Source organism: Phytophthora infestans, genomic scaffold (assembly GCF_000142945.1).
Source record: "Phytophthora infestans T30-4 supercont1.3 genomic scaffold, whole genome shotgun sequence".
Lineage (NCBI taxonomy): Eukaryota > Oomycota > Peronosporomycetes > Peronosporales > Peronosporaceae > Phytophthora > Phytophthora infestans.
In genome coordinates this window covers 1,071,138-1,095,629 of record NW_003303756.1, presented here as the reverse complement: position 1 = coordinate 1,095,629, position 24,492 = coordinate 1,071,138, and the positions used below count along the sequence as shown (strand labels likewise).

Here is a 24,492-nt window from a genome sequence, read left to right as displayed (position 1 = left end):
ATGGGAGCAATTTGCAATCCTATTTTGGGTAAAGTCGCTGGTTGACGTTTATAATTGCAACAAACAGCAAACGACTTCACGGAGCTAAATTTCTGGCAAACCGACAATCCAACCGAGTATTTGACACGACTATAAGTTCCTGATTCTATTCGACATGTTGTCAAACAAACTGAGCCACAGACCCAAACGTGTCTTGCATATACCCGTAGGAACGCACCCGGCGTTCTTGGGTGTCTACATGCATTTAAGGCTTCTTTAAAATAATGAACTGAATAGAGGGCCACATTCATCATCATCATTGCAACAAGCAGTTTGATATTAGTGTAAGCATCGTAAGGTGTTCATTAAAGTGAAGCTAGCAGGCCAAGAAACCACCATTTTATGCGCTTCCACTATCTTCTGTGCTCTCATCGCCTTCAACTTCCTCCAAGAAGCGTTCATCTGCAGCACTCTCGCTACCTTCATCACTTTCACTGCCCTCAACGTCGATCTCTGTCAGGAAGCGCTGAAGGAAAGGGACGGCCTCACTGCCGTCAGCTTCAGCACTTGTACTGCCGTCAACTTCAGCACTTTCACTGTCGTCAACCACCTGCAAGAAACGCTCGCCGTCTGCACTCTCGCTACCATCGACCTCAGCACTTTCGCTACCCTCGACCTCACTTAAGAAACGGTTGCCATCCACGCTGGCGCTGCCTTCATCGTCGGCACTCTCGCTTCCTTCAATATCCTGAAGGAAACGTTCGCCATCTGTGCTCTCGCTGGAATCGTCCAGTGCACTCTCGCTGCCTTTCATTTCGACAAGAAAGCGTTCACCTGCTAGACTGTCACTGCCATCGTCGTTCCCTGCGCTTTCACTGCCTTCTTCCTCAACCAGGAATCGGTCACCATCGAAGCTTTCACTGGAGTCGGCTGCTGCACTGTCACTGCCCTCCATTTCAACTAGAAATCGATCACCGTCGGTACTGTCGCTCGAGTCCACTTCAGCACTTGCGCTACCTTCAACGTCCACGAGAAAACGTTCGCCGTCAAAGCTCTCGCTTGAATCTGCATCCGTGCTTTCGCTACCTTCCATCTCGAAAAGGAAGCGCTCGCCTTCGGTGCTGTCACTGGTACTAGCGTCGAAGCTGGACAAGAGACGCTCGTTGGTGTCAACAGTACGAAGACTGGCAGCATTGACGCTATCAAGAGATGTGAGTGCCAGTGCAGCAGCAGCAGCGAAGCCGAAAATGATGTTTAGCTTGGTCATTGTTGCTGAATTGGCGGTGGAAGACGAATTCGGAAATGTCTAATCGAGCTCGATGCTTAGAGCCTCGGTCTCCTACTTCATGACCCAAGGAGTTGATGGGCCTGTCGCTTTTATTTTATTCACATTTATTTGGCAGAACCATCTCATCCCCAAATACGCGATGGAGGAGGTCCGTTTCTTAGGCAGAAATATCTCAATTGAAACCTCGTATGGAGAATGCCTTGTGCTCGAAACTGCGCACCTGCAGAACAGTCGCACCGAGAGAGTAAAACTCGGCCAACGAAGCAAAATAGCTTCTCCATAGGTTGCGTCGTGGCCACGTGTGCGGAGCGAAGCCACCAACTAGCCACAGTCACGAGGCATCTCATGCGGAAGAACTATCGTTGCCATCAACACAAATAGACGATATCACTTTGCTATTTTCGATACCGATGATAAAGTGAAACATCCCTTACAACGCCATGGTCAGGGGCAGATGATGTTTATGTAGTGAGTCCTAAATTGAAAAAAGAATCTTTCACAAAAATGAGAAAGTTGCTGCAGAAATGAGTCCATCTGTCTGTTTATACTCAAAATATAATTTCCCGCAATTTTTCATCGTCACTTTTTTAGTTTTCAATCATGACTCGTCGAGGCATCTTCCTGCTCTTTGAGGGCGTGGACCGTTGTGGCAAGACGACACAGACCAAGCTGCTCCATGATGCCTTGAACGCTTCTTCCTCATCTCAACCCTCCGCTCTGCTCCATTTTCCTGACCGAAGCACAGCCATCGGCAAGAGTATCCACTCATATCTTACGAGCTCCGAAGCCATGGACGACCACGTCATTCACCTGCTCTTCTCGGCTAACCGCTGGGAGGCAGCAAGTAAGATTGAGTCCATCCTAGCCAGCGGTCAGCATATTATCATGGACCGTTATTCGTTCAGTGGCGTGGCCTTTTCCGCCGCTAAGAGCGGCATGTCACTTGACTGGTGCTGGGCGCCCGAAATTGGACTGCCTAAGCCCGACGCCATCATCTTCTTGGACGTCCCAGTGACTCAAGCATCAACTCGCGCCGATTTTGGCCAAGAACGCTACGAAACCACGGCTTTTCAAGAAAAAGTTTACCGCAATTTTTACGATATCATGGAACGCGCAACACCAAAGTGGCACGTGGTGGACGCCACAGGCACTATTGAGCAGGTGCAAGAGAAGGTGATGGCAATTGCCAAAGAGACAATCAAAAAATACGCCGAGTCGCCACTTACCCACTTTGAAAAGTTGAGAAAGTGAAACAAAACAAGACTAAATACTCTTTTTTGTCAATTATTTATTTTAAAAAAATATTGCGTCATGCAAGTGCTTCGGTACAGTTTGCCGGTGTTCCGTCGGATGAACGAGCAGAAGCTTTAGGACGGGATGGAACGGGGTGCAAACTTGAAGGTGAAGAGCTTTCCGAATGGGTGCTGGATGGTGTTTGGTGGAGGAACTTGTGCATAAGCGCGAAGTCCGCTCGTAAACTTGTGCCGTCAGTACTGCGATGATACCGTCGACTACCAACGCTACCTTGTGTCAGTGGCCGACGTTTGAGCTGAGCGGTGGCTGTGGCTGCTGTCGGGGACTGCTGCAATTCCTGGCTTCGACTGGAGAGACATGTGGCCACAGGGATACTGGCGGTGAAGGAGTCGGAGCGATGTTTGTCTCGATCACGTGTGCCTAGTAGCGATAAGCGACCGAGACTGATTTTGCCGATGTTTATGTGTGTTGAATCACTGATACCATCAAGGAGGTCGCCTTCTTTACCTCGTCGAGAGCGCTCTCCTTCGAGCCACATTTGAGACTGCATTCTGCCAAGAAATAATTGCCATGCAAGTGGGAATTTGCCGGGAAGACCGAATTGAAGCCAGCCGACTGCTTCTTCAGAAGTGAAAGCCGAGTGCTTCATGAGATAGCAGCCGATGCAAGTAGCTGCTGATACGCAACCTAAACTACTTGAGGCATTGACGGCGATCAAACCTTCTGTACCTTCGCAAGCTTCCAAGAATCTATCCACCAATACTTGAACTGAATGCGTCGGTGTACCACCGTGGGATAGTGTCGGTGAAGAAGAGGCCATAGATGAAATATCCAGTGTTTCCAATCCGTGTACCGTGAAAGTAGTGACATCGCTGTGTGTTATTCCTAACGTAACCACGAGGGAAACTTTTCGACGCTTTAAAGCTGAAATGGTTTTCTCAAGCTCGGCATATTCGTCTTCTTTTCCCATTCCCGATTCTTTACCAGGTGATGTGTTGTATACGACAAAGCGACGCGATACCGTTCGAAGATTCGGATCGTCCTCACTCTGTCCTCTACCCCAATCTTCCGCTGAGCCCAAGAACTCTTTTTCCAACCCTTTTGAAATTCCTGAAAGTGATACCAACAGACTTGGTGGATCAAAGAGCTCGGACGATGACAAGAACGACGAAAAAAGATACGAGAGATGCTTAAAAGGGGCCAACGCTTCGTGTGGCGACATTCGAAGATACAAAAGCCGCCATCTGCAAATGAGGTGAGCAACTTGGATTTCTTCTCGAAGATGTCGCCTTCGTAAGAAAAAATAATGAGCACTTTTGTGTCCATCCCCTGCTGCTATGTTGTCCTTCACTGTTGCATTCAAAATATTGGTGAGAAACGAATTAAAGCGATGTGTCTGTGGGATTCCGAGTGCATATTCGCTACTTGGAGAGCTAGGAAAAAGCTGCTCTCGAAGTGAGACAAAGCGAATGCCTGGTGTTCTCGGAAAAAGATGCTGCTCGGAGCTTGATACTGCGTCACTTGTGTCCTTTATGCGATGGATGGAGCAGGTCGTTCGCTCTCGAATCACCACAAGATAAAATCGTCGGGGGAGAAACTCGATGGGCGCAGGTGAAAGACCAGAACGACGCCTCATATCGGATGAAAACCCTTGAAAGGCAGAGAATAACTCGGACAGCTCAGATCAATCTCCGCAGCATGAGTTGGCAATGCCAATGTGCCAGGTTGACGGCAGTTTGCCATTCTAATGCTGTCCAATACCTAAAAATACTGGAGCCTCGAACGGAATCAAGAAATGCTCACACCGTAATCACGGAGGTGAAGAAGCCTAAGACTCTATTATGTCGAGCTTAGCTCCATTGCTAACTCCTCTTTCAAAGAAGCAACGGGGAAAAGCCAAGAAATACATTGCCATCGATCAGAACATTAGTGGTAGTAGCCCTTACAAGCCACTGGCGAAAGTTCAGATCCGGAAGAAGAAGGCAAAGAAAAATACTGACTCAGGCGATCATCCTCGAGTGGTGAACCCCAAGCTTGGTTATCTATTCGAAGAGGCCTTGAGGAGACGTGACTTTCGACAGGCTCTATGGATGATCACGAATGACGAAATTCCTGCCAACTACGAGACTAGAACTGGAGAAACAGCGCTACTTGCCGCTGTATCTGCGAAGAATCTGGATGCGCTCGCGATGCTGATGACAAGGTACGCGTTGTGTCGGTATGTTGCATGCTGGATAGGATGGATAATGACGGCGTTTGATGATACAGTGGGGTTTCCATCGATACTCCCAACCGACAAGGTTACACCCCTCTCATGAAAGCCATAGCTGTGGCCGTGCCGCAACACAGATGTGCATCTAAACAAGTGTCAGCTATCTCGATGTTATCTAACAACAACGTCGAAGAACTGCAATACCCTAGTGTTACCAATACTGGACTTTATGACAATGATATCGTCGCGAGTGTCCTCGACTACAATCCAAAGTTGATCCTAACTGATCAATCCGGAAGAACTGCGTTTGACTGGGCGAAACTCACGGGGAACACGCAAGCGCTCGAGTGGTTGGAGAATCGACAGCGCGAGAAATCGCTCAAGCATCAAAGTCTCGCGAACCGCCAGGATCGAGTGGCCCAATGCCAAGCGCTTTTGAGCTACCACGAAGAATGTATCCAACGGATCGAAAGCTTGATTGCGCTTCAGTTTTTCGATGAAAACGGACTGGTCGAGTTCCTGAAAGCCACGACGATATCAGTATCCGAATTTACTAGAGCGTTTAACGATCTCAAGGCGATGGACAACACCCCAAGAGCTTTACCGTTCCGATCACAATTCTTCGTCAACATTGAAACACGAGAAGGGTGGACGCCATTGACGAAATGTGCAGCTTTCGGCTACGCTTTTGGCGTTCAGGAATTGGTATCGATGGGTGCCGATTATCGTTACGAAACGAGACTTCGACATACGGCTATGACATGGGCATCCTACTGTGGACACGAAGCTGTAGTTCTGCACTTGCTTCGCGTTGGAGTGGACGTGAACCAGAAGACACGAGATGGTAAAACTGCGCTGATGCATGCGATCAGCAACTCGCAAGCCAAGATTGTGCATCATTTACTCATCGCTACTCGTGACGAGTGTTTTCCAGTGAAACCAATCGAGTCATTCTCCACTGAAGCTACCCCAACTATGCTGCATCAATCCAAGATCAAAGCTCGTATCTCGGAGCACAAGACGAAGGAACTCAAACCAAAAGAGATCGAATGGCACAAAACGTTCTTGAAGACGATGAAATGGCAGGATCGAACTGGCAAAGACGCTCTCAAACTGGCACAAGATGCGGTAGAACAGACAGAGGCGATGTATACAGAGTTACCGGACGTGTATAGCTCTGACCAAGAGGAGGAGCTACCCCCGGCAGTTCATGTTCTTTGGCAGGTTCAAATTGCGCTCAAAGACGCAGAAGACCACAGGAAATACGTCGAACTCCACGCTGAACGTACCAAGCTCACTACGTGTCACAATGATAACTGCAGCTTCGTGGCTCCTAAAGATATGTTACCGACGCATGAGCAACATCATTGCATGAAACGCACTATCAAGTGTGAAAATTGCGATTCTATCTTGATATTTGAAGATCGAGGTCGCCACGATACGCAGACGTGTCCTATGCGGCGTGTCCAATGCTCCAACTTCCAGTTTGGCTGTCACGAGCAAATTCTCTTCCAAGACAGAGAATTTCATCTCAATTATCACTGTCGAAAGAGGGCGATAAAATGTCGTCTTCTGTGCGGAACCACGGTACATCACGACGAGTTAGATGAGCACGAAAGTGCTCGATGCTCTTTGCGAATAATTACATGTGACCAAGGGTGTCAAGCGAAATTCACTGCAAATTTTGCGAAGAAGCATCGACTTCATGAGTGTCCGAAGAGAATGGTCCCATGTAAAGGGAAGCATGGAGGGTGCAGTGCATTAGTGAAATATGACGAGATGGATTTTCACTTATCGACATTGTGTGAGCTGAGAGAATTGTCGTGCAAATGGGCCTCGTATGGCTGTGAAGAGAAGATAGCTGGAGTTGCAGCAGGTCGATACATTCACGAGACTCAGGAATGTCCATTTCGCTTTGTAGCTTGTCAGAACGGATGTGAGTTGAGTGGACAATTCTTGGCTTGCTTTGCGGAGGAACATTACCGTTGGCAATGTATGCTTGAAAGAATCCCGTGTCCGAATAAATGTCAAGACAAACAGACAGGAGAAGTGCTGCAACTGTCGAGAGAGTTGATGATGGCTCATGTGTTACAGGACAGTGGCGATTGCCCATTGAGGGAAACGCATTGTCCATTGGATTTGTGTGGCAAGCATGTTCGACTTGTCGATAGTAATACACGCTGTAGTGATACTCCAGAAAGCTGGAAAAAAATGTTAAAAGCCATGCAACAACGCATTAGCGTTTACGACGCATTTCTAAACAAACTCTACGGCTTGGAACGACAATTTACCTCGAATGATCGGCCCGAGCGGTTCAGGAAAGCAGAGACAGTGGAATTCTTCGTAAGCTGGATGCAAGGTCTGTACGCTAAATTGCAACTCGAGTATACGGAGCTCAAGTCGGAGAATGCTACTCAAGAGTGCCGAATTCTGACATACGACCCAACTAAATCCCAACATTTACTTGAATTTTCAAATGGTCACTCAGAGTGGACGTCACTCGAACTACGTGAGCATGACATTGTCGTTCCTCACGCTGTAGATGCAATGGAATCACGTCTTCAGCACTTTCGCTGTGGTCCTCTACCAGCCCAGACACTTGGAGCACACATTGATGAAGATTGTTGCCACCGCTTGGTGCCTTGTCCACTCGACTGTGGCCAACGACTTCCAGCGCATACTGCTGAATTTCACCTGGCAAAGCGCTGCAATATGCGCAATACTGTGTGTCGACTTGGGTGTGGAGAAATTATGGCATTTGGACTTGTTTCGGAACACGAATCGGGTTATTGCGAATTTCGATCTGAATTTTGCGAGTATTGTCATTTTTCCATTTCGATTGAAAATTTAGAGACGCATCTTGACAAGGAGTGTCAGCAACGACCTCGAGGCTGTAGACTTGGTTGCTCGCGTAAAGTGGCGTGGTCTGATGTCAAGGAACACGAGGCTAATCAGTGTCCTAAACGTCGGATAAAATGCAGGATCTGTCAAGGAGATATTTGGTTCTGCGAACTTGAAAATCACGAAAAGGATGAATGTCCGCTGCGAATTTATGGACAATGTGACGATAGCTGCGGACAAAATTTACGCTACAACGAAATTGCTCATCATCTTCTCTTCAATTGCACGAAACGGGTTGTTAAATGCAAATATTGCAAACAGCGATTGAAATTTGATACTCTTCAAGAGCACCACGAGTTATTATGTCCTCAGCGAGTAGTAAACTGCCGGAGAGGGTGTGGAACGCACATCAAGGAGCTTGACAGCGACCTACACGAAAGTGAAGAGTGCTCCAAGCGCTTGCTCTTCTGTGAGAATCAGTGTGGGTTACATGTACCGTACTGCGAGATGGAGGAACATTTGGAGGCCAAATGCACGCTGAGAGTCATGATGTGTCCCACTGGTTGTCGGGAAATGGTATTTGCCTATCTTTATGAAGATCACTGGAAACGTTGTCGCCAACGTGTTGTTCCCTGTGGCGTTGGTGGGAAATTATGTGCTCGTCCGATTCGTGTCTGGCACATGGACAGCAAACTTGTGCGTTGTGTCGTCCACAATGAAAACGCACTTCTCTGGGCTCTAAAATCCCAGGACTTGGATCTTGCGACGTATTTCTTGCAGAATGTCGATGCGTTCAACGTGGTTAATGAAGAGTTCGCGAATGGCTTCTCACCTCTAGTACTTGCGGCCTCGTTAGGAAACATTGACCTAATTCAGCTTCTATTTCGTTTCGGAGCTGACGTCAACTTGGAGACGTCACGTGGCCGAACTCCGCTGTCTGAAGCTTGTATGGCTCAGGATGTGGACATCGTTAAGTTGCTGATCGAGAATCGAGCTTGTGTGTCGCACACCAACAAACAAGGTAGAAACCTTTTAGAAATGGTTCACGCATTCGCCGATTCCGAGACTTCTGCAGATAAAATATCCAAATGGAATGAGATTATTCACTTGCTGGAAGACCAAGTAGAACTTGAGCGCGCCCAGCGTGACCTCTTTATTGCAATATCGTGCTCGAACTACGACCATTTGATCGAACATTTCAAATACTCTGCAAAAACCCGAAGTCATACACATTTTGTCAATCCATTGGAGACACTGCAAGAGTTAGTAACTGCGAAAGAGAAACAAGCAAATACTGTGCGTGCAGAACTAGATGAAGCCATCCAAGTATTCAACGAGAGTATTGCTGAAACAGAGGCCAAACGCGTCCAAGCTATCCAATTATCCTCTCAAGTCGACGATAGCTGTCGACGTCTACAGAACGTTGAGAAAGATGAAGAAGCGTCCGACATCGACTCTAGTGCATTGGAAGCTGACATGCTTGCTATGATCCGTCAAATCACGGCGCAAGACATCGCTCAGTTACTCAATTCACACGTTCCGTCCGACACTTCGTTAGTCGTAGTAAAAGCTCTCTCATTGCTGTGTGGAGTGGTGCCTCGCGGACGACGGAATGCAACGGAATACACTGACGTCGAGTGGTGGAAAACCGCCCAAGCGTTGCTCATGGATCGTAGTCTGCTGCGTCAACTGCGTGGGTATCGCCAACAAACAATTTCTCCCGAAGTCATGGCTAAAGTCCGTCGTGAATGCTTGAAAACACCGGCGTTTGCTGCCTGCTCGGCGGAATTTAAGGCGAACCGTGCGAGTTTCAAAACTGAGTCTGGAGAGCGTAGTTTAAATAGTCGAATTCCTCCGATCGAGACATTACGCGGCAACATCATAGGGATGTTAGCGACGTGGGTTCAAGGTGTTGAGCTTGAGTATAAGACTCGAGCGGAGCGTCAAGCGCTCGTGGAACGTAAACGCCAGCTCGAAGTCGCTCTCACAATGGCTCGTGAAAGGCAACAACATTCCAGATTTGAGGCACAAGTTGGGGTTCGCTCTCTTCCAGCACGACAAGAAGAAGTCGAAGCTGTTCGTACTCAACATGACGTTGCGAGGAAGGAGGTTGAGGCTGCTAAAAAGCGTTTAGACACGTACAAACTCCTCAACTATGCCGCTCTAAGTGGCCACACGCCGCTGACTTTTGCGTGTGCTGTGGGAAACGAAGCCATCATTCACATGTTGCTATCTCATGGCGCCTGCAGTGGTCACCAATTCGAGGAGCAGAACCTCTGTGCGTCTTTCATTCAAGCACTTGTACGAGATTTCCAATACCGAAAAAAGTTTGAACGTCAGCGACGTCTCCAAGAACTGAGTAGAGGAGGCACTAATTCTCGCTCCGACGCCGCCACTGAAGCTCTTGTGAGGAATGTGGCTCATTCGTTCATTGTCGGGCACTACCAACGCAAGCTGGTGCATTTCAGGCAGACCCATAGAGTCGCAATCCACGAAGCGATTATCAACGGGAATCCCGAAATTGCAGCGATTTTACTGTCGAAAGGAGCCAAGTTATGGCAAAAGACATACGTGCTGCCAGAGCGAGTTTATCCGGGCTCTCTACTTGAGAGTGTCGCCCCCATATCGAAGGCGTCGCTAGAAATGGCTAAACGACAGGGTAAGTGGAAACTGCAGCCGCTTGCAATGGACAAAAAGAACTCACAAAAAGCTCAAGAAGATGATGACTTTGGAAAGCCGATGACAGTGGCAGATACGCTGAGTTGCGCGGTGAAATACTACGATAGCCGTTTGTTTGATGCCTCGAGAGGATGGGAACCCGACGTGACAGCTTACTCTACTACAGCTGAATTTGTGAATAGCTCGTTGGAGACAATGGCAAATTTACGTCAGGAAAAGCAGAAGCAACTGATGAGCAGAAGAAACGTCATCCGGAAAACTACCGAGCTCAAGGAAAAGCATGCGGCGCTCGAGACAGCCATCATTTCTCGTGATTTCGTTGCCATCTCGCGTTTGCTGGATGACGGGGCATTCGCAGACTATGAGACGAGTGGTGGAGCCATGTCTGCTCTCATGGCTGCTTGTGTTGAAGAAGTTTACGTTGAGAACGAGGATGGAAAGGATGTGCTAGCGGCTGAATATTTATTAGACCGCACGATGAACCGTCCACTTGTGGATTTGGAGAGCTCTCGTGGACTCACAGCGTTGGGAACAGCAGCATTCTTCGGTACATTAAAGTGCGCTCAAGCGTTGATCGAGCGTGGCGCACGCGTAAATTTTGCTGCGCGGTTAAACGGACACACAGCACTCATGATCGCCGCAACGAATGGGAAAGTAGAGTTCGTACGCTACTTGCTGGCTAGCAAAGGAGTTGATGTGTTTCTGCGAGATAGCAGTGGAAAGACAGCCTCCGATTATGCTCGCACTAGTGGCTTCACTGCGATCGCTGGTCTTTTAGAGGCAGCAATGGGTGGCAAACACGACCGTGTAGTGAATACCATATCCGGGTTGTATGGAGTTTGTAAGTGGGGGTGCGGCTTCATGACTCTGTTCGAGGACCACCTTGTCCAGAAAGCTCGAATTGTCAAGAACATTAACCCTTTACAAGAACATGAGCTGCATCGCTGCCTCAAACGCCTCGTGACCTGTCCAAATGGCTGCGATATCACAGAGTTATGGGCTGAAGATGTGAAAGATCATAGTCAACATACTTGCGAGCTTCGACTTGTCAATTGTTCTAACCAGAAATGCACTGTCCGATTTCTCTTTAAAGATCGTGGAAAACACCTTCAAGACGAGTGCGAATATCGTGTTATCGTTTGCGAATGTGGTGAAGCTATGAGCTACCAGCGTCACGTATTGCACGCAAAGACACAATGTCCGATGCGTCTCGTTCCATGTCCGTTGCAATGCTTAAAACCGAATGACGCGCAGTCTCAAGAGTTTCAACTTCGGTGGCAAGATGTGAGGATCCATGTGAATGGAAACTGTTCTCACCGCCAGGTGCGCTGTCGAAATGGTTGCGCCATCAATGATTTACTATTGAAGGACCGTGTTCGGCACGAAACGGAAGTCTGTCTGCTTCGACGTGTTGAGTGTGCATGGGGCTGCAACGAGACTGTACTTGCGAACGCTCAAGCTCTTCACGAGCGTGAGGAATGTGAACTGCGTCAACAAAGCTGTCCGAATCGCTGTGGCTACAATAATGTTCCTGTACGGGAGTTGGATGAACATATATCCGTAAAATGCTCTCGGAGATTGGTACAGTGTTCCTTAGGCTGCGGTCGTCGAACTCCGCTACATACAATTGATACTCACATATCTCAAGACTGCCGCAAGCGTACGATCACGTGTGGACACTGTCACCAATCGTTGAAAGAGGAAGACCGAATGACTCACCAAAAACAGTGTCCACATCGACTGGCAGTGTGCGGTTTGTGCGGACAGACGAATCTATCGCACTTACAAATGGCTCATCACCGAAAAGAGGAATGTAAAATGCGTCAGGTGACATGCAAGTACCAATGTTCGGTGAAAACGCTAGTGGCTCATGAAAAGGAGCGTCACGAAATGTGGGAATGTGCATATCGACCGATTTGGTGTTCGCTTGGCTGTGGCGAAGTGTTTATCTGCAACACAGTAAAAGAACATCAGCGTTCATGCACCATGCGTTTTGTTGATTGTGGGTATGGCTGTGGTGAGGAGCTCCGAGAAAAGGACCGTGCTGACCACGAACAGTACCATTGTAGCCTGAACAAAGTGCAACAAAAAACGTAGCCCAATAAAAAAGTTTAAAAAAATCTATTTACAGTGATCGACAGCATCGAGGACGCCTTTTTTTACCCTAGTATTAAAATACACCAATCGAAAGCTCATACTCTACAGATTCTAGCTGTGACTGTTCTTTATTTTATTCAAGTCCAAATCATAAAACCTTTATATTTTAATTAAATGTGTCATAAAATATTTAATATCATAAACTTTACAGTTTAAATAGAAACACATTATTGGCTAAAACAGGGAAGAATCTAGTATTCTGCGTCTGCAGCAAAAAATGTATTTTCTTATAATTGGTGTACATTTCTAGACAATCAAGCTGTGCGATCTAAAATTCGAAAACAAGTAGCTTGCTCATACTTGTTTCTTATCGTGGTTAGTATTATACCTGTTGTGTATAATGTGTGCATACTAGCGTGGATTGCTTTAGCCCCTTGGTTCCTATAACTTTAACCAAAAAATTGATGTCGCACTGGAGCCGATTTTTACGGCACGAAGCCAGCTGTTGGTATTCCTGCTAGATTTTAAAAATCCATTGATTTTACCTGCGTGAGGTGATATCCCAATCGATTTGAAATGACGATTTTATAAGGTCATTCATTTGAAGCTTGCAATTAAGAAACACACTTGCAATTAAGAAACACACTTGAAAGACGCCACAAATTAATTTCTGGTGGTCTGTCCGTACTTCGTGACCGTAGCACTACCAGGATGAATAGTGTGTATTCAAATTCATTTTCTTCGCAGTATTTATGTTATGTTAGATGCATCACATAAGGGTTTATACTCAATATGTGTCTAAGATCAAAAGAAAAGTGTAAGTGAATTAGGACAAATGCACAGGTGTAGGGCTGGTACACCAACTCCAAATAAAAGAAAGCGGCAGCTTCACCCATTAACGATCGGGCAAACACTGCGCTCAAACCTCTCATTACAACAAAAATGCACCAGAACGGTCGCATCAGCCGAGGAGACCCCACGTAACGCTTGCGCAAGCCCAGAAGAAGCTGTACGTCAATGCACTTCGGCGGGAGCGCCGCACCCGTCGCGCGAAGACAAAGGGCGAAGAAGAGGCTTAACGGCGACAAGGTTGAAGAAGTGAGTGATATACGTAGTCGATTGGCGAATGTGCGCGAAATCGAGCCACGGGAGGTGCTGTGTGTGGTGGGACTCTAATTGCGCGGATGCTGATACCGATACGCAAGGGCAGAGCGGCACATTGGTCTACGATACCCGTTGGGGCACTTCAACCCATAAATTCAGCTTGTACATGGCCAAAACAGACTGCTTTTTACATTTGGGATATCTACATTTCTCCAATACGAAATCTCCTCAAACCAGCCCTGATCGCGCCTGGGAAATTGCGCAGCTGTCGATGTACTGCAGCGTACATTCGCACGTGGGTCCCGCGCGCCACCCACGATAAGCTTTAACTATGCTACTCTCCCTTCCCGATCGCGGTACAATCTGACAAGACAGTTCAACAAGGACTAGTCCAACAAGATGGGAGCGAATGTGTTTATGGCGGCATGCGCGAATGACACGTACCGCTTGATTTTTTTCATGAAAGGCGGTAGCTGGCCTTGGACCAGCTGCCGTTTTGCAACGTGCTTATGTTGGCTCTGGCTCAACATAAGCGAGACTCTGCTAGCAATGTTATCACCATAAGCTAACATAGATTTTAATCCGCAATTTCATTCTATCAAATTCTATTGCGGGGCCAAAAAGAATTCGGACCCCGGTATTCAAGGATAGCAGCACCGGGGAGATTACACAACCTCAGTAGGTGGAAGTCAAGTGCGGCCATCACCTCGAAGAAACTGTTGAAACCGTGGACAGCGAGCAAGGTCACAAACACCGCCACCGATCCTACAAAGTGTGCGCGATTTACAAGCTTAATCGCGGAAGTACAATGTTCTACTGGAAATCAACGGTACGTACCAGTTGGGTCGATAACGCTAACGCATGCTCTAACAGCGGTTATATTTCTAGGAAATACCTGTGCAATGTAGCACGGGGCGACCGCTCTAAGACGTGCTTTCGTATTTGGCACAAGGATTGGAACAATGGCAACGACTCCCCAAACAACCTGGCGCATGATACGAACGACCGTCTAGCAGCCTCACACCCAGGAAAGAAGCACCACCGGTCTCCTTGTGGTGAACGCGGCGGCGAAGATGATGGCGGCGCCGACGTACAATGGCGCAGATGTATGCAGGAAGGTCTTTTGTAGCCAGATTTAGATAGCAATCAATCGACGCGTAATTTTCCTTGCCCTTTTAGCGCTCAAAATCACTAAAGCCTACGTTGCTACACGTGTGCAGCAAGTAAGAAATTACCATCCAGGATAAAAGAGCAGTGCCTATGTTGACTTTCTCATCATAAGCAATTGGTAAGGCTTCGTTACCGCAAATGTAAGGCAAATCATGTTGAAGCTATTTTTTCTGCCCAGCAGTATCCTTCGCGTTCTTGAAGTATCCACTAAGTATAGTTGTGCAACAAATTCTCTCAATACAAATTCCTATATGTTATAATGTTCTACCTCCAAAGTAAGGGGTCAAAGTATAACCCCTGCCTTTCTTCCGGTAACTAAGGGGCTAACCCCTTTAATACACCAGAAAAGAAGGATGAAGATGACAACTGGGATATTGCTGCCAAAAACTGCTGAAGACGCATGAAGAAAGACTGGGCCGCGATCGACTCGTAACACTTGCCAAACAATATATAAGGTACATCGCATATAATAATCTGCTCACAAGATGAGGCTTTTACGTGTTTATTACTACATTGTTTAGGATCGTACGCTGGAATTATTTACGGCAACAGGAAATCGTAACGTCCCGAAGTGAGCTGTATATTGGAAGGCTCTGGTAGATCGCGAGGCCGCGTCTGCGAGATTACGATGCTTCTCCGCGGGTGGCTTCCATCTTACGGCACCGAAGGGTGCTGGTGAAGCACTGCGGGGGGGGCATCGGTGGCAGGTGCACCACCACCGAAAAAAACAGCGAGCTCATGGATCAAGCAACAAAGTTAGGCACAAACATGTCTCACATATGTGACTATGCTCATCCAAGAATTAACGCGTCTGAGCTGAGACTGTCAGCTGTGCAAGTCGATATGTCATCGCCACGTTCTGATTTCTTCAGCTAACGACAAAGTAGCGCAATTATTAGTGAGCTAGCTTTGGTGGCTTTTATTAATTAGCGCGAAAATAAAATGCTCGTTTCGTCTCTCCTAATCGCAATTCTCTTGTGCTAGAGTAGGAAAAATAATTAGCTTCATGTCGTTTGCATGGTCCACCATTTTACATTCTAATGAAATTATTATCCTCATCTATACAACAGCAGTGTCCATCACGTCTAGCGCATTTCTACCGTGCAAACTGCGGTATTTTTGTAGCTCCAATTATTGTACCGTCAACTTGTTTGGGGTGGCTCTCAAATCCTCAGCGCAGTATTTAAAATCTGTCTTTTAGAGCTTCCACAGGAACACGGATGTTGGGATGAGCTAGGTCGTATTTTTTTATGTCAGAAGACGTTCGAATACCACGCCTTAAAGGCATGAGTAAATACTAGTTAATCCTCCATTACTAGGAAACAAAATGTGATTTAAGGGTATCACATCCCAACGTTCGCGCCAATCCTACTGAAAGACCGAAAGGGTGTGGCTATCAGGCCTGATCGAAACGTCGTGAAGGGCTCTCTGCTGCTCATGATAGCTTGCATATTGTAGCTTTCTTCAATATTATCCTCAGAAGTTTGTCGGCCGAGATCGCCCTATCAGCGTCCCGCCAAATGCGGCGACAGCTCAATCAAAGCCTGCTATCCGTTTCAATCATTTTGTATCTCAAATCTGAATCGCACTTGTTCTTGGAAAGCGAACGAAAATTTCGCGGTCATCATACAGAACGCGGCATATTAAGTACATGCCATCACAAAGAAGCCCGTGAAGCTGCCACCACCAAATTACCCAGCCACGTCAAACAGAGACCCTCGCTAGCCAATATACGCCAATTCTAAATTCAATTTAAAGAAAACCGTGCTTTTGTTGTTTTCAGAGTGATGTCCGTCGCAGTGAGGCCACATCTAGCCCAAATAGGCAGCCAACGAATTAAAACGCGAACGAGATATTCGAAATGATTTATGAAAAGCTTCATCAGACGCCTTGATGCTTTGGCTGAAATAGTTGCTGCAGGATTTGTGCTCCCGCCAAGCTCCTGCCCAATCGCAGCAGTCACTAATGATAACAATAAGACCAACAGGACCCAGTATTCTTCGCTAACCATCTTTTGTTCATTTCTACCGCTAATAATCACAGCCCACACCAACTTTTTCAACGAGAACTACAAGGCGTTTATTGAAGCATTTAATAAATTAGCTCGATTATCTCGCTCGTGTTTTGACTCGTTGGCTGCCTATTTACGCCAGATGTGGCCTCGCTACGACGATCATCGCTCTAAAAATAGCAAGAGCACGCATTTCACTAAAAAAAGTTAGCATTGACACTGCAGTAAATTGGCTAGTGAGGGTCTCTGTTTGACGTGGCTGGGTACTTGGTGGCAGCAGCTTCACGGGCTTTCTCTTAATATGCAGCGTTCTGTACGATGACCGCAAAGTTTTCGTTTGCTTTCCAAGAACAAGTGAAATTTAGATTCCAATTACAAAAATATTGAAACGGATAGAAGGCTTTGATCGAGCTGTCGCCGCACTTGACGGGACGCTGGTACAATCGCCTATATGGTTGGCCACACTTATTCGCCTATATCGAAGGAGGGGGGGAGGGGGGGGGCTTATCCATATTATCAGCTCTACATGAAGCTTTAAAAAATATAAAAAGTAACACCCTAATTGTGAGCAATCGATTCATGCTCACAGTTTTCAAATTGACCAAATCCGTTCGAGTTAGAGTTTTTGCTAAACACGTAGTCGTCTTTTCACTTCGACGTTTAGCCACAATAGTGGGTTTCAAAGTTCCGATCGACCTTTGACGAATTTTTATTTCTAATTTAAAAAAATCGTTGAATTACAAGAAGCTATCGCACAAAATAAAGTGGGTACATAGAGGTCAAGTACTTCAAGATTTGACGGGCACTTGATCTTTTCCAAGAGATTCTAGATTCAATGTGCCCTGGGTGTTGTTTGCACGTGCTCCGTCATTTTCAATGGTATGACCACCCCAAGTGATGCCACAACCACTTTTCAACTAGATCAACACCTTGATCATCACTACAGCGCCCTCCCAAAGAAGCCCAGCCCCGACGCGAAACATGCAGTTTTCGCAAATTTGTATAGCTCCAGGAGTCTCTGCTCTGGCTCAGCTTGACGAAGAGCGCTAATCTCGACGCGAAATCGCTTAGTCCGTGCGTTTAGACCCTGCTTCCGATGAAGTTGGCTTACCATCACCGGCTAACCACTCCTTCCTACGTGAAGATGTTTAAAATATCGCTATGATGGCGACCTACACTCTCGTCAACTTTGAGCATCTCTAGGGCTACGTTCGGCCTTACGTCAGAGAGAACGGGAACGTTGGGCGTGAACGAAAGTGCGATATCCGTGTGAAGGACGCGTATGCGCTATTCGTATTTCTAGCATCGCTAGAATATTGTGGGCAGTGGAACATCGTTGCTGGAGTATTCAAGATAAAGCCTACGAATTTCCAGAAAGTGGTGTTGCCCTTCGCCAAAGTTGTCTATTCGTTCCGGTACGATAAGCTCGTCTCGTTGGTAGCGGATAAGCTCACAATGGAGGCCCTAGTATTGAAAGGCAAACGTTTCGCAAGTATCCGTGCGCTTGCTACGCAGCAGATGTAACATTTTAACAAGCTAACGTGCCCAGCGGAAAAATGAAGGAGAGTGGCGCGCATTACATCGCTAAACAGCATCTACACGGGTACAAAGCTGGGGTGTTCGTACTGCCGAATGACTGGCAATCAATTGTACCCCACGCTAACCCGGTATCGAAGTCATTTGAGGTATTCTGCAGCAATGTTTTATTCCATGCCCAACATCACATAAAGAGCGAGGAGAATATGTATTTAGCTGACAGCAGTCCTTACTATAGAGAACACATACTTAAGCGCATGGGCGGTTCTTGCCGATAAAGGATACCAAGGTCTTGCCGCTGACTTTCATGCAACCACCCCTTTAAAACCCGCCACTACATAGTTGCCTTGAGAGCAGTCGGAAACGAACGACCACATAGCTCATGATCGAGTCATAGTAAAAATGTTTTTTTTGGCAGAATGGGCACGCTCTAGTCTGTATTGTCCGACAAGTATCGATGGGATGAGGTCAATTGGGACGTGTTCTTTAGCGGGGATCGTCTATTAAAAACTCCCGCGGACCTTTTCTTCTCCTTTGTAGTGAAGATGGTGATAAATGCCAAAACATCTCCTTGCGACTTCAGATTATCGGACATGACGACCGAGCTAAAAGGATTGATGTTCAAAAATGCTAAATTGAGAAGCACAAATTACGACTGTACCGCGTGCTTGGTGTGCATCTAGAACATCCGGTCGCAGGAAGATCGTTGAGTCGAAGGAACAGCGACGAAGAAAGCTAGCTTATTGATCACGAGAGTATAGTGTTTAATTGATCAGAGGTACCAGGTCCGACAATGCAAATGGCTGTTCTGTTGATAGCGTCAGGCGCATTTTAGTTGGCACCAAAGTATTCACTGCTATCGGAGGTGATGTACTCAAATGTCAGTGACAGAGCATGCTTTAAATAACACCAAGTATCTTGCGATGTGAACAATCTCTTGTCGTTTTGTTTTCCATAATTACATAAGAGTAACAAAAAAACTTCAATTTGATGACAATATAGCGGGGTTGGTACAAACGGGTTCTGTGATCTAACAAATGACGAGTATTTCTCACCAAAGACTGGTCTCGAATCTATCCTGCTTGCTTTGAACCGTCGAAGGAATTAGGCCAAACGTCACCACGTTTAGGTGGCCGCTTCCAGACACAAAGGCACTGCTAATGAGCTCCCCGCTCCGTCATGAACGCCTTTGCAGCTTTCGCTGCGCAATGACCCCGATATAGTCACACCTCTATAAGTGAGCCTCTGTAAGTTACTGAGCCTCTGTAAGTGACTTAGTGTCTTTATTTGACTTTCAAAGTTCCCAGCAAAAATGCCTATATGAGTTTTATCTTACTGCTCAAATAAACTGACCAAATCCTTCTTTGATCACTAAATGATAGCTCTGGCTGACTCACTGACTCTTTAAATGGATAGCTGTCCCAATTGGAACCAATAGCACTACACGTTCATTCCCGAATTTGAAGACCCCAAACGCAGCCCAGCACCTACTATACCCCCGGCAACTCAACCTGCTATGCTAACGCTAGACGAGAGGCTTCAGATATGCTTGAAAACGCAGCACCACCCCCGCATGATGGACGCCGAGATGCTCGAGTGGGATCATACATGTACTACGTTTAAAAAGCCTGTCAGTATAACTACAATCCGACGTATTTGCAATTAGCAACTAGAGCACATGTGTAGTGCCAATACGGCAGCTATACGACGCCGCCGAGTAAAACGTTTTTTAGGGAACTACATGTAGCTGGTCGAGCTCTTCTACAAACACGAGGTCAGAACAATCATATCGGACGACCTATTGGCTGCTCATACACAGTGACATACAACCTAGCTTCAAAACCTACAGCCAGCCAGTTTCGACTAATAGTAAGCAATGTATAGCAAGACAAATTTAATACACGCAACCAAAACGCTTAGATGTTTAAGCTAACAGTGCCAGACCCACCTATTCTAGCATCGACAGCACTCCGGTGCTACATGAAGCTTTCGTATTTTCCTCTTCAGTGTAAAATGAATACAGAGCATGAGCAAGCAATATTAAAGTCATTGACGACGTTAGTAAGAGCTCAGGTCATAAAACACAGGCGCAAACGTCACGGCTGCTTCTTCCACCAAGATAGCTACATGTAGCCATTTTCTATAACTGACCATTTCTTTAAATGAATAGTCGAACCAATTATAAGTGACTCGGAGTCCAGGGTCCGGACTCCTCTGGCTCGGTCGGTGGACCCCAACTCTGTCCGATGTGTGTGCGGGTCTGCCACACCAGCCGATCCCAGCACCGAAGGTCATCGCGCTGTATGGGCTTCGACAGTAGTGGTGCCGAAGGGCATTCACCAGGTGGGCAACATAGGTCTACATTGCGGGTAGCAAGCTCCGCAAGCAGCGAAGCTGCTTCAGGAGACCGACATTTGGTGCTCCAAGCGTGCGTAACAGAGTTCCACGCAAGGTCCCTCAGACCATAGCTGATAAGGAAGTCGCTGTATGTGCTTCCGGTGTGGGTAACATAGTTCCACACAACCAAGGCGGGTAACAGCGTTCCACAACCAAGGCGGGTAACATAGTTCCGCACCGGGCTGGATGCCCTCGGTCGGCACGTCAGCCCCTCCTCTTCATCCTCCTCCTGCTTTTGCTCGCTTTTCTCTTCTTCCTTCTCGTCACGTTCTAGCGAATGGCTCCGTTTTTTGCCGAACGGGCGCATTTGGCAGCTCTGCCAACAAGTGGAGGAGGGTGCTCCTCGCCGTTCTTCCACAAGTCAAGCCAAATCATGAATCATGTGTACTTGCTGTTGGGGTAGTTTTAAGGTCGCCCTTTATCACATAGATACACCCTGCACAGCACATGCACATATACATATCAATACAAGTGCAAGCAATCAATTACCAGTGCTATGCTTACCGCTTGTCACCGTCACTACATTTCTCACAGTAGAAACGGGTAGCGCTCCTCTCCCCCACTTTTTCGTATAGAGAAAATTGTGTAGCAGCGTTCGTAACGAGCACGGGGGGCTTCTTGTTCGTTTGTATGGTGCCGACGGTGTACACCTTTCTTGTCAGCAGTTGTAACGCAAGGTGAACCGACGTGTAGAACCGATCGGTGATGATTGCATGATAGATGCCTTCCTCTCTAGGGTTAAGGACTTTGGTCAGGCTCCTCATGACTGCGCTCGGTCCAGAATTTGGGTCAGCAGAGAACAGCGTGGGAGCCTCACCACCAAGTTCATCGGTGTGCTGATCAGTTCCGCAAAATACTTCAAGTCTGCCTTGGCGTATATGCAGCATAAATAAATATTTGAAAATAAGACTATACAGCATGTGGAGCTTAGCCAATAAAACCGCTCTCCTGTGAAGAAGAGCGCTGATACTTACCGAAGACAATACGCGGTTTCTGCGCGGCACTTTATGAAGACCTTCATACCCCACTTATGGGGCTTATATTTCATAAACTGGCGGGTCACGATGTGGCGGCTTCGTGATGGGATCATTGCTTCATCGAACGCCAGGCGGGGTGTGGTACCCGCTTCCAAAGTTCTGCTACAGCGTCGCCACCACAGATCGCACCTTCCAGGCTCGATCCGTCTCCGCCCTAAAGGCGGCGCTTTCCGTAAAGTGCAGGCTCTGAATTATCCTGCCGAAACGCGCCTTCGACATGTACTGCCCGAACGTCCCTTTCGGGATAACACGAACAGCAGTCTTGGCACAGTGATCAGCGAATCGTCGCTTGTGAGGGCAAAGCATTCTCGCCACAAATAATCCAATGCAATGCAATAATTGATTCAGCTCGCTCCACCTCCCTGGTCTCCTTCGCTTTTTTTCAGTCAGGGCAGATTGCTGTCGCCTCGATATCTTCTTCTGCCCGGGCTAGGATAATATAGTATGAATACAACATCAGCTCAGTCCACACAAGTTGTACATACTTCATGAACTCTACATTCCTCGTCGGGGTTGATGTCTTGGTCTTGCAGAACGGGCCGTCCTTCTTCTTCGAAGCCGTCTTCTTCTTCGCCGCGGCCTTTTCAGCCAGGTGGTCCGCCATGCGCTGCTTTGCGGCCTCGATGTATGAGGTGGTCTTTCCCGTAGGAAGGCTATGTATTCCTGACGCGGGTACGCGCTCCGGTTCCTCAGCGCTCGTGTCCCTCGTCTCGTCTCCGAAGTAGGCATCGTTTTGGCTCTCACCACTCAGAAACGCACGGTGCTCTGCTAGCAGGCGGTGCCTGTCGGCAGTACCCTTTCCGTCAAAACGCGCTCGGAACGCTTCAGCCTCGCGACGCATCTCCCGTCGCGGCGCCATAATCGTTTTTTTTTAATGAGGGGGGACTCCACAGTCACGAGTCGTTTCGTACTTAGCAGCATACTTGCTTTTCTGCATTAGCTGTCTTTATAATTTTTGCTCGTTTTTTGTGAATATTTCCCCTACACCTGTGTATCTCATGTAGAGATAGACGAGCCGTTCTATTTACGTACATGCTGTCATATACAGCATATGACTAGGGGGGGGGTTAAGGATCCAAGTACATGCATGAGCATTGGGGCTTACAGTAATGTTAACATGGTGTCTGAAAACCCGGGATAGTGAGTGTTTATACTGACCTAGCTGACGATAAATTAATCCAACGAGGATAAATTTGTCGTCAACTGGGTCAACGTTCATGTAAAATGATCAGGGGCTCCAATATGCTCAGTTTAACAGTGGTCGACAGCATCGAGGACGCTTTTTTGTGTATTAGTGACATTTTTTCTACCGTTTTCAGACTGGGCAAAACTTTGGATGATCCTTGTATGCTTGAAACGGCTGGGAAACAACATAAGTAGTGAGCGTACAAATTGATTTTGTAGCTTGCCTCGTCTTCGGTGGTCCAATTCAAGCTCGGATTTTGTGTTCGGGTAATAGTTGGTACTTAATGTTGAGAGCACTGATTTTCCTTAGAGGACACGACGTCAGCTTAGAGTTGTATTCGTAGACTGATGCGCTGCTCCAGTGATGTGGCTGGCATCGTCTTACCTAGCTTAGCACGCAGGTCCTCAGGTATGTCTTCCACGATGGCTGAGGACTGACACAGCTCTAGCAGTCAATGCTGAGCGCAAACAGAATATGCTAGGGATCAATTTGCGTAAGCTACCCCAGCTATCCTAACTCAAGAACACAGACCAGACACGTCATAAGTACTGTGTTATAATTGGCCAAAACGCTGACGTGCGTAATCTGCCTTCGAGTGGAAAAGCCCTGTGGTGACGTGCGTGCAAGGAAATTCCTAGGTCACACCCCATGACTTAAGGTCGTCCCGATCTTGAGTGTGATAAACTACAAACCTCTCCGAAAGGATTGCACCCACCGAGTATTGGCTTCGTCAAGGACTCTGCGATCTCAGCATGGCTGATAGCATAAACATCGGGACGAGCACACATGGAGGCCAAGGAGCAAGGAACCGCATACATATGTGTAAGGAAAATGCTTAAATTTTAAACAGAGCTGTTTTATTTCCTTCTTGACAAGGTTGGGAAGTTGTCTTCCTTCCTTTTCACGCTTGCCGCTTCCTTAATTAGTGAACTTAAGGGAAGGTTGACGGGCGTTCTGGGTAAGCAATCTAGGCGCTCAAACTTCAATCTTGTTGTTACGTCTGTAGTGCGTCATCGGTTGGGCCGAAGTCAATCCCGTGCCCGGAATAGTGGAGACGGAGAGTATGCAAGACCCCCGGCCAAGCTCGACATTAGCCCTGAGATCGCCGACTCCATACTGCTCAACAAAAACTTGGGATCGCGCTGGTGCAAAATCGACGACTCAATCCATAACCGGCGCAGAGAGTAAAAGTATTTCCACCGCTGCCAAACGTCCTGCTCTAGTCCAAGACCCCAGCCAAACATCTCTTTTGAGATCACCGAAGAGCGAATTAGCCTACCGGCGGGTACACAACGTGAGCGTAGAAAACTTAACGGAAGATCGGAGTATCCCTTCTGTGAGTCGGCAGTCTGGGCGCAGTGTGCAAGAGGAGCTCAATAATCAGCAATTTCCGCAGAACCACTTCACCACAGCTCATTTTCGGCTCTATATGAAGCTATAAGAGACAGAGAGGAAGCTTAATTCACGAGCTATTGATGAGTGCACAGTTTCTAATTTGACCAGATAAACGAGTAAGATGTGTTGCACAGATAGCAAAAAGCGTTAAAACAGTCGGTGACCTTACCTTTAGACCTCACTGGTTTGAGCTTGATAAAAAACTCCATGCAAGATAACGTCAAGTGCTCTCCAAACTACTTGAATACTTCGAATGTAACCCCTACGGACATTTATAGATCACTTTGGATGCCACAAACAACGGAG

At 47.2% G+C, this 24,492-nt stretch overlaps 4 protein-coding genes across 4 annotated transcripts; 2 read left to right on the top strand and 2 right to left on the bottom strand.

The window, feature by feature from the left end:
* Positions 1-295: 295 nt before the first annotated feature.
* On the bottom strand, positions 296-1,270 carry PITG_02222 (uncharacterized protein; the record flags this gene model as incomplete). The annotated part of the gene is made up of 1 exon (XM_002907129.1): positions 296-1,270. One exon carries the CDS (start codon positions 1,244-1,246, stop codon positions 380-382), a length of 867 nt encoding a protein of 288 aa, XP_002907175.1.
* Positions 1,271-1,867: 597 nt separating this feature from the next.
* PITG_02221 (thymidylate kinase) lies at positions 1,868-2,518 on the top strand (the record flags this gene model as incomplete). Its single annotated transcript, XM_002907128.1, has 1 exon — positions 1,868-2,518. One exon carries the CDS (start codon positions 1,868-1,870, stop codon positions 2,516-2,518), a length of 651 nt encoding a protein of 216 aa, XP_002907174.1.
* A 58-nt stretch (positions 2,519-2,576) lies between these two features.
* On the bottom strand, positions 2,577-4,157 carry PITG_02220 (uncharacterized protein; the record flags this gene model as incomplete). The annotated part of the gene is made up of 2 exons (XM_002907127.1): positions 2,577-3,478; positions 3,581-4,157. The coding sequence occupies 2 exons, from the start codon at positions 4,155-4,157 to the stop codon at positions 2,577-2,579; spliced, it is 1,479 nt and encodes a 492-aa protein (XP_002907173.1).
* A 454-nt stretch (positions 4,158-4,611) lies between these two features.
* Positions 4,612-12,350, top strand: PITG_02219 (uncharacterized protein; the record flags this gene model as incomplete). The annotated part of the gene is made up of 8 exons (XM_002907126.1): positions 4,612-4,724; positions 4,790-4,886; positions 5,007-5,666; positions 5,778-6,903; positions 7,153-7,242; positions 7,354-8,615; positions 8,673-10,427; positions 10,479-12,350. The coding sequence occupies 8 exons, from the start codon at positions 4,612-4,614 to the stop codon at positions 12,348-12,350; spliced, it is 6,975 nt and encodes a 2,324-aa protein (XP_002907172.1).
* Between the last annotated feature and the right edge of the window lie 12,142 nt (positions 12,351-24,492).